The sequence below is a fragment of the Musca autumnalis genome, unplaced genomic scaffold (genome assembly GCF_047663935.1).
Source record: "Musca autumnalis isolate F117 unplaced genomic scaffold, ASM4766393v1 scaffold_1, whole genome shotgun sequence".
In the NCBI taxonomy this organism is placed as follows: domain Eukaryota; kingdom Metazoa; phylum Arthropoda; class Insecta; order Diptera; family Muscidae; genus Musca; species Musca autumnalis.
The window spans coordinates 51,570,623-51,581,348 of NW_027411644.1; the positions used below are offsets into that span (position 1 = coordinate 51,570,623).

At 38.2% G+C, this 10,726-nt stretch overlaps 1 protein-coding gene across 1 annotated transcript in view; it reads left to right on the top strand.

The window, feature by feature from the left end:
• The window catches only part of Lgr1 (Leucine-rich repeat-containing G protein-coupled receptor 1), a 167,534-nt gene extending 165,108 nt beyond the window's left edge, over positions 1-2,426 (top strand). Inside the window, exons 16-18 of the mRNA XM_073974072.1 lie at positions 971-1,166; positions 1,306-1,502; positions 1,687-2,426. Coding sequence (XP_073830173.1) covers positions 971-1,166; positions 1,306-1,502; positions 1,687-1,867 — 574 coding nt within the window. The 3' untranslated portion in view covers positions 1,868-2,426. The remainder of the gene's footprint in view (positions 1-970; positions 1,167-1,305; positions 1,503-1,686) is intronic.
• The last annotated feature ends 8,300 nt before the right edge of the window (positions 2,427-10,726 follow it).

Below are 10,726 nucleotides of genomic sequence, written 5' to 3' on the forward strand. Positions count from 1 at the left end.
TAGACGAGCTGAAGGGAGTCTTTATAGACGAGCTAAAGGGAGTTTTTATAGACGAGGTGAAGGGAGTCTTTATAGACGAGCTGAGGGGAGTCTTTATGGACGAGCTGAAGGAAGTCTTTATAGAAGAAATGAAGGGAGTCTTTATAGAATAGCTGAAGGGAGTCTTTATGGACGAGATGAAGGAAGTCTTTATAGAAGAAATGAAGGGAGTCTTTATAGAATAGCTGAAGGGAGTCTTTATAGACGAGCCCTGGGGTCATCTATCGTACAGAATCCATCTATCGTATGGAAGACCCCTGGGATCATCGTCGTATAGAAGACCCCTGGGTCATCTATCGTATAGAAGACCCCTCCTGGGGTCATCTATCGTATAGAAGACCCCTCCTGGGGTCATCTAACGTATAGAAGAACCCTCCTGGGGTCATCTATCGTATAGAAGAACCCTCCTGGGGTCATCTATCGTATAGAAGAACCCTCCTGGGGTCATCTATCGTATAGAAGAACCCTCCTGGGGTCACCTATCGTATAGAAGACCCCTGGGGTCATCTATCGTATAGAAGACCCATGGGGTAACATCTATCATACAGAAGACCCCTGGGATCATCTATCGCATAGAAGACACCTGGGGTCATCTATCGTATAGAAGACCCCTGGTGTCATCTTTTATGTAGAAGACCCTTGGGGTCATCTATCATGTAGAAGACCCTTGGGGTCATCTATCATGTAGAAGACCCTTGGGGTCATCTATCATATAGAAGACCCCTGGGGTCATCTATCATATAGAAGACCCCTGGGGTCATCTATCGTTTAGAAGACCCCAGGGGTCATCTATCGTATAGAAGGGTCATCAATTTTTAACATCGTGTCTAGGAGTTACAGGCGCAATGACAAACTAAATATACCCTCCATAGTGTGATAAAATTACGCTGAATATTCCGATTTTAATTTCAATTTCAATCTTCATTTTCAGTATTTGTTTACCCATGGAAATTCGTGACCCCTTTGATACCGTCTACTTGGTTGCCATTATGGGTTTGAATGGTGTTGCATTTTTCATTATAGCCATTTGTTATGGCCAAATATATTTGTCATTGGGTGAGGAGACGCGGCATGCTCACAGCACCTCAACTGGAGAGATGAGTGTTGCCAAGAAGATGGCTTTATTGGTAAGTAGTTGTTGACGATTCACTTCCATTTAAACAACAAAAAAATACTTGAAGGCTTCTGTTAAATGAAAACCAAACGCCATTATGTACAAACGTTGATAGAACAATTTTGTCAATTGAAACCTTTGTTTCATTACAGGTGTTTACAAATTTCGCCTGTTGGGCACCCATAGCATTTTTCGGTTTGACAGCCTTGTCAGGTTATCCCTTGATAAATGTAACAAAATCAAAAATATTATTGGTGTTTGTGTATCCATTGAACTCCTGCGCTGATCCATATTTATATGCCATATTAACGTCACAATATCGTCAGGATTTATATCTACTATTGGCAAAGTAAGTAAATTTAACATTCCAACATGTGCTTATATCTAAGGATTGACAACTGATGTTAAATTTATAATTTATATTAAAAAATGTTTCAGAGAGAATTTTACAAGTAGAATAATTTGAATCCTCTAAAACCTAATTTAAATTATTTGTTCTTCTTGTGTTTTTTTTTTCAACCTATTCCTTTTAGGTTTGGTCTCTGCCAACAGAAAGCATTGAAGTACAAAAACAGTATTTCCTTTCCGGCCACATCCAACTATACCTGTTCCATACAAAGGCATGGTTCTTTGATACCAAAAATCCAAAAGAATAACACAACTCCACCCCCAGAAACCCAAATTATGCTGCAAGGCAAAGAAGATTTTGTCTGAGATAGAGCCACAATGAATCTCGAGGAGATTGTATCGACAACAGAGACAATTACTTGAAGTATTGATACTATGACAACTACAACTAACACTACAACTACAACCAAACATTAGATATAGACTTTAAGTCTTTTGCTATTAATTGTATTTATTTTTTTAATAATGTTTAACTTTGTTCTTTTTTTTTGGAAAAAAAATCACTTAAGTCTAAGACAAGCAAAAAATATGAACAAAATTTTTAAATGTACACATATGTAGTTAGTTTATTCATAATTAGATATTATTATGATATACCGAATATTTAACTTGTATACAAATGGGAAATTTATTTATTTACCTTCACGTGTGAAATGTAAAATAATAACGAATATTAACGTATATATTTTTGTATAAAATAATAACTGTTTCTAAGAAACCAAATGATGAAATGAAATTGATGTTCCAAAATATATCTCAGATGTTTAATATAAGAACATGTCAGAAAGTAATAAATAAAAAATTATATATATTTTTATGTAAGTTAATAAATTTATGTAAAAATAAAAATAAATGACAAATGAAATTATATGTTTCTAATATTTTGTTGTAAATTTAAAAAATAAACAATTAGGAACATTTAACACAGTGGATGGATAAATGTACTATGAACCGAGCCTAATTTTAACAAAAACAAGTAAGAATGGCGTTAAGTTCGGCCAGCCCGAACTTGTTATACCCTCCACCGCGAGTTGTATTGAAGGAAAATGAAACAATTAGTTTTCTTTCCTTTAGGAAGAAGACTAAAATACTGAGAGAAAGTTGTATACCTCCAACGAAAACAAAATACAAAATTTCAGTCATTTCAGTATGATGTTTAGGTCACAACCTTCAAAATATCGGAAAGCGGGAGGTACCGTTCTTACTTACTTACTTAGCTGGCCCTTTACAGAACATTTGTTCTATAGGCCGAACTAAGAAAAGATGTCCATTTCACTCTGTCTATTGCTTCTCTTTCTGGAATACCGCGCCTTGTCATCTCTTCATCCACTTGTTTGCGCCATCTATTTTTTGGCCTGCCAATTCTGCGTGCACCGCCATGTGGCCCGAATTTATACGCCTTTTTAGCGGGTTCATCTTCGCTCATTCTTATGATATGGCCAAGCCAACGCAATCGCTGCATCTCGATACGTTTAACTATACTGATGTCGTTGTATAGCAGATACAGCTCGTGGTTCATGCGACGTCGATATTCACCGTCAACGCAGATTGTTTCGTAGATCTTTCGAAGAATTTTTCTCTCAAACACACCAAGCACTGCCTTATCTGCTTGCACAAGTACCCAGGCTTCGGAACCATACATCAGCACGGGTAGTATCAGTGTTTTGTAAAGCGTTATTTTTGTTTGACGAGATGTGGCTTTGTTTTTAAACTGTTTACTTAAGCCAAAGTAGCATCTGTTGGCCAATACAATTCTTCTTTTTATTTCACAACTGATGTCGTTTTTTGTGTTTACGGAGGTGCCGAGGTGGACGAAGTTTTTACTACCTCAATATTACAGGAACCAACTTCCACAGTCGGTCCGAGCTCAATGGAAGCATTGCGCGTCGACGCCATCAACTTGGTCTTCTCACCGTTTACCGCCAGACCCACTTTAGCAGATTCTCTTTCGACCTTCATAAAGGTATTGGTTACTTCTTTTACTGATCGTCCCATGATGTCTACATCATCAGCATAAGCAAGTAACATGTGGCTATTGCTGTAGATTGTGTCACTTCTTTTGACGTTTGCCTCTCGTATAACCTTTTCTAGCAGGATGTTGAAGAGATCACACGAGAGGCTATCTCCTTGCCTGGAACCTCTTTTGGTACAAAATTCTTCGGAGAGGTTCTTTCCTATTTTAACTGAGTCAGTTAAAGTCATTTTACAAAGCCGAATGAGCTTTGCGGGGATACGAAATTCAGACATGGCTTGGAATACCTTTGAACGTAGCGGGCTGTCGAAGACTGCTTTGTAATCGACAAAAAGGTGGTAGGTCTCGATCTGCATCTCTTGGGTCTTCTCCAGGATTTGCCGCAGGGTAAATATCTGGTCAATGGTGGACTTGGCAGGTCTAAAGCCGCATTGGTATGGCCCGGTTATATCGTTGACTATAGGCTTTAGTCGTTCGCACAATATCCCTGACACGATCTTGTAGGCTATCGGGAGTAGACTTATGCCCCTATAGTTAGAGCATAAAGTCTTATCACAGGATACTCAGGTTCCAATCGTCGGGTACTCGTTCTTCCTCCCAGATGGTGCTAACTAGCTGATGAATACACCTTATCAGCGTGTCGCCAACGCTTTTGAATACCTCGGCTGGCAAGCCAGCGGCTACCTTATTATTCTTCAGTCGGTTTATCGCTATCTTTACCTCATCTTTGCTGGGCGGTATACATTCAATGCCATCTTCTGGGATTGGATCTGTGGTATCTTCGTCGTCTTCGCTGGATACCAACAGGTTTGAAAAATGCTCTTTCCATATCCTGACCACACTATCTGTATCAGTTACCAAATTACCTTGGTGGTCTCTACAGGAGGATGTGCCAGTACCAAAGCCATCAGTTTGATGCTTGACTCTTTGGTAGAATTTTCGGACTTCATTCGGGCTCCTGTACATCTAAATTTTTTCACACTCACGCTTTTCCATCTCTCTCTTTTTCCTGCGGAAAAGACGTTTCTCCTCTCTCCTTTTCTCCCGATACCTTTCTCGTGCGCTACGCGTTGCTACGGATTTTAGAGAAGCCCTATATGCCGCATTTTTCTCTTCGGTAGCAGCACGACACTCCTGATCATACCTTGGATTCCTTGGTTGAGGTCTTTGGTATCCAAGTATGGATTTTGCGGCTGTTTGCGTGGAGTGGGCAATATTTTGCCATTGTGCTGATATGTTATCGGAAAGAGGAGTGCTTTGATTAAGCAACTGGGCGAGTTGAGTGGAATATGCTGTGGCCATCTGTTGTGATTGCAGCTTACCGATATCTACGTTTAACCGGGTGCGTACCTTTGTTGCAACTAGGTAGTGGTCCGAGTCTATGTTTGCTCCTCGGAACGAGCGCACATCCAACATGCTCGATGAGTGTCTTCCATCTATCACAACGTGATCAATTTGATTTTTTGTTTTCTGATCTGGAGACAGCCAGGTGCCCTTATAGATGTCGAGATGTTTTAATCTGGTGTTGCTAACTACCATGTTTTTTGCCGCTGCGAAGTCTGTCAGTCTCATGCCATTGTCAGATGTTTCATTGTGGAGACTGAATTTTCCGACTGTTCGGCCAAAGATATTTTCCTTTCCAATTTTGACATTAAAATCGCCTAGAATAAGTTTAATGTCATGAGCAGGACAACGGTCATATGTTTCTTCTAAGCTCTCATAAAATATATCTTTGGTCTGTTCTTCCTTGTCTTCAGTGGGAGCATGAGCGCAAATAAAGCTGATGTTGAAGAATTTTGCTTTTAATCGAATTGCAGCGAGTCTTTCATTCACTGGGGTGAAGCTGGAGACCAGATGTTTTAACCTCCGACCAACTACAAATCTGCAACCAAACTCATACTTTGTGTCATGGCAACTATAATAGAGTGCGTTTGCTTTGGGTGTTGTTGTGACGCCTTTCCCAATCCATCTTATTTCCTGTATGACAGTAATGTCGGTCCTGTACTTTTCAAGTGCATCTGCCAATGCGTAAACTGCACCTTCTATATAAAGAGTGCGAACATTCCAGGTGCAGATTCGCAGATCATGGTCCTTAAAACGTTTGCGGGGTTCGCCAACTTTAGAAGGATTTGTTTTTCTTTTTTTTCGTTTTTCATAGTAGGCTGTTTTTTTTCTAGGGGAGGGTAACTAACCCGGCGCCCAAACCCAAGTTTTTAACGTTCTTATGGGTGAACGAGCGGCACATTTTAGCTCACTATCTTTAACGGGTGTTAAAAGCAGCTACCCCAGGTGACACCACGGGGAGGTCAGTGTCCACTTGAGATGAGAGAGGGATCAAGATAAATCATGGACTTTGCCATGTTAATTTTCAGAATTGTATGTGAAGATTTTTTTGAGCACTTGGAACCCCAAATGCCTATGTTTAGCTAATTCGGTCAGCTAAAAACAATGATGGAGACTACCTAAGAAAACAATAAAATCATTTTTGATTGTAGATATTGGCGTTTTTATTGCTAGGTCAGATAGTTATCGTTCAGCCCTAGTATACATTTGTTAGCCACCACATATAAAGGGTAGCTTCCAGAAAAAGTAATTCTCACTCTGAAGCCTACTATTCTCACACCAAACTTAAATACTTAAGTTTACAAAGTGTTTGAGAATTACTACGCAGTTCTTATCCTTGAGATAAATCAGGCTCCAATATGGACTATATCAGTCCAATCTTTCGGGTATCTCTCACACAAAATTTCGGAAAATAAAGTTTATTTATTTATATTATTAGCAGATTCGGTTAAAAATTTTGCATTCATAATATTTTGTCCAAACTTAATTTAAGTTCGGTCCACTCCTCCGGGTACCTCCCCCACAAAGGTTCACAACTATTCGCCACATAAATTGGTATAATAGTATCTATCGAAAAGAAACGACTCTCAAAATAATGTTACGAATGTAACTGATAGATTTATGTTAAATTAGTTTAATTTCCGTTATTTTAAAAATTTGAATTGTAACGTAAAGTTTTATTACGCAGTTACTTTATTTAAGCAACAACAACTACCATGTAGAATTATCTTCATCATTCTAGTTCTCACTTTACATGTTACTAATGTGCCTTTGTTTCTATTTATTTTGCCATAATCATTCAATTATCGCCTAGTTGCCATTTCTTGTATTTGTTTTTGTTGTACTTTCTTGTATAATAGTCCATTACGTCATGTCTGTCTTCTGTGTTTGTATCCCGTATATGTGTGTTGTTGTTGTTCGCTTGGTGCGAGTGTGCGTCTGTGTGTTTGTTGGTAGTTGGCTTCTCGAGGTTGCCAGATGCATACTCTAGATACTTCCAAACGATAAATGTATGCATATAAATATCAGATGACGGGCAAACAGTGATCAGTTATGAATTTTATCGTGAAGTGTAAACATCGACTAGTAAAGAAGTAAAGTAAAGCTGTGTACTTAGCTATAACAGTCAGTTACGAATAAGTGTAATAAAGTAAATAAAGCATTGTAGAAGCGTAATCTAAAACGAACCCTGTTTTATTTGGTAGAAATCGTATCGGGGAATAAAACAACGTCTACACGGAGATTAGTTAAACCTAATTCCGTAGCAATAATATCCACTTCGATCCATTCACTTCCTCCGCAACACTTTTGAGTTTTAATCAAAATAAATATTTTTGTCGAAAAGTTCATACTTCCAAAAAGGTCCACAAAATCTGAAAACCTTCTAAATACATAATTATTATGAAAAAGGATTTTGGTTGCGTAGACGGTATTCGATTCCATATTGTCAATAGATGAAAGTTTCAATTCACACAGGCTACCAGGAATGTTTTGTATCCCTAGCCAAGAATAAATGTGTACGAAATTTCAGCGATTTTTGTACTCTTAGCCTTTAGGCTATACACTTTCATAGGCATATACACTTTTATATGCATATACACTTTAATACGACCAAAAGTGTGTCAGATCGAAATAACAGTTTTAGACCCCAAGTATATTTGGACGAAATTCGTTTCAGACAATTTGGAGTCGATTTAGCCATGTCCGTCCGCCCGTGTGTCTGTCTGGCTGGTGAGTACGATAACTCTCGAACGGATCAACCGATTCCAACTAAATTTTGAGTATCGTAATATTTTGTCCAAACTTAGTTTAAGTTCGAAGATGGGTCATATCGGGTAACTGCCCCACAAAAGTTCAAAATTTGGCTGTAAAATGGTGTGAACAATAACTCTCGTAGGGAGCAATCGAGTTGGTCCAAACTTTCCACATCCTTCCAGATACAGATACAGATACAGATAGAGATAAATCAGGTTCGAATATGGACTATCTCGGTCCACTCCTTCGGGTGCCTACCACACAGCATTCGAATAAAGTGAGTTTAGGAGTTCCTATCGGATCATTTTGAAATTTTTTCAGTAGGTTGTCCTTGCGGCTCCCTTTACGAGGGTACAATTTTTTTTCTTGCGCTAGTCCATACTTCCTGAGATATTGGCCTAAAAGCTCCAAGAAACCTTGACGGCACCAACCACAATGGCAAATGCGCAAGATAATTCTCGCAGGGAGTTTCTGATTGGTGAAGACTTTGCACGTAGTATTATTTGATCCAGTCATGTATCAGGTTGGAATATGGATTATATCGGTCCACTCCTTCTGGTACTTCCCACACAAAATTCGGAAAAAGCGAAGTTTAAGAGCTCCTCTCGCATTGTTTTCATTCTTTTTTCAGTAGGTTGTTCTAGCGGCCACATTTACAACGGCACAATTTTTTCGGGAGTATGTCAACACTTCCTGAGATAATGGCTCAAAAGCTCAAAAACCCTGCCGGCACATACTAAAATGGCTATTTTGGAAGATAACTCTAAAACTTTTTCAAAAATTTCTTCCAAACTTAGTTTAACGTAATTTAGTATTTCGAGTCCTTTATGAAGAAGTTTTGTTATTAGTCGGGACGGGGCCGACTATGTAATACCCTACACCACTACCTATGTGCATAAGCTTTTCACTGCTAAACATATATTTTAGGGAATATTATCCGACTATCACCAAATTCAATATGCTTCTTCCTCTCTTGGACCCCCATAGACCACAAAAATTTCGTGACGGCCGATAAAAATTGCGACATGTAGCGTAATTACAAAAAAAGATGGAAAAATGGATGCATTACGGACTATTGTGATATCTCCCTTGTTGACCATCTTCACCAACCTACTTTGCATCAATGTAAAGGCGATATTTTCTTGTTACATTCATAGGCTTTGCCGTTGAAATACCCTACTAAAAGCCGAGATATTCGCAAAAGAATACAACATTTAATTTTTCTCCAGATGATTTTTTTGTCCATTCCGACCCCTGCATATTATCAGACCATCAACAAAAGGCTGCTTCCTCTGTGGCACTAGCATCAACTCCCAAAATTTCGTGACGATTCGATCAAAATTCGAACTATAGCGTGATTAAGGAAAAACGGAATTCATTATCGACTTTTCCGATATCTCCATCTTTTGACCACATACGCCAACCTAGTTTGCATCACTGTAAAGCAAAACTTTTCTTCTTCCATTGACGAGCTTTCCTTTTGGGATACCCAACTGGAAGCGGAGATATTGCATATGAATAAAACATTTTGAATTTTCTCCACATAAGTTGTTTACCCACTCCGACCCCTGAAAATTACCTGAGCATCACCAAAATCAATAGCCTTCTTGCTCTGTGAGACTCCCATCAACGTCCAAAATTTCGTGATTATCCGATCAAAATTACGACTGTAGCGTGGTTACAAAAAATTGTAAAATGGGATGTATTACAGATTATTGCGATATCTCCGTTATTTGGCCACCTACACCAACCTACTTCGCATAGTTGTAAATATGGGATTACTACTTTCTTGGTTAGGCTTTGTTTTTTGGAAATTCCCCAATCAAAGCTGTGATATTTGTCATTATAATTAAAATCGCAAAAATGAAAAGTTGGGTTTTGTTTGCGACTATTGTGATATCTTCGTTGTTTGACCAACTACGATAACCTACTTCACATCGTTAGAAAGGTGATATTTTCTACTTTCATTGTCAGGTTTTGCTTTTGATATACCCCTTAGAGAAGCTGAGATATTCGCTTTGGAACATCAACACCCACAATTTGGCGACGATACCATCAAAATTGCGACCTGTAGCGTGATTACAAGGTTTATATGGACAGACGGGCAGACGGACGGTGGACACTCATAGCCAGATCGACTCAGCTCCTCGCCAGATCGACAATCATTTTGGTATATATAAGTAAGGGTCTCTGACCATTATTTCGATGGGTTACAAACTTTTTGACCAAAACCAACTTATAATACCCTCCCCACATAGTGGTGTAGGGTATAACAAAATGTTGGTATATGGCAATGATTTGGTAATGATATATATATTTTTTATATAAGGCATAATTATGTTGGGTTCAGCACATCTGACTGATAATTTCTTACTTGTTTTTTATAATAATTGCTCCAGCGCCATTTAGGCGGTACTACCAATATATATTAAACAAGAAATTTCAGCCATTTCGGTGTAATAAAGAGACAAAAAATTCAGGGGAAAAGTTTAATGCTCCCAATGTAGACAAAATACGAAATATCAGTCATGTTGTTGTGATAATGGGGCTAAAACCTTGAAAAAACCGAAAATCTGGAGGTACTGGGGCCTTATCAAAACGTAAACCAATAGCAAAAATTTCGGGGAGAAAGTTTAATACTCTCAACGAAGACTAACTACGAAAAGTGTGCCAATTCGGTGTGGTTATGAGGCTGAAACCTTTAAAAAAATCGAAAATCAGGACGATACAGTTCTTTGGGGCTATATCAAACAAAATGTGGATCGATATAAAATTCTAGGAATAATACAAACTTCTGTACCATGCTCTGTCTTACATATTGCGAATGGAATCTTGATTTTAACAGAAGGACATGGTTATATCGACTTATAATTTTATGCTGATCAGGAATATACATACATATCTATCTATCTATCTATCTATCTATCTATCTATCTATCTATCTATCTATCTATCTATCTATCTATCTATCTATCTATCTATCTATCTATCTATCTATCTATCTATCTATCTATCTATCTATCTATCTATCTATCTATATCTATGTATATATAAAAAACGATGATGTTAGTTACTACGCTTATAACTCAAGAACG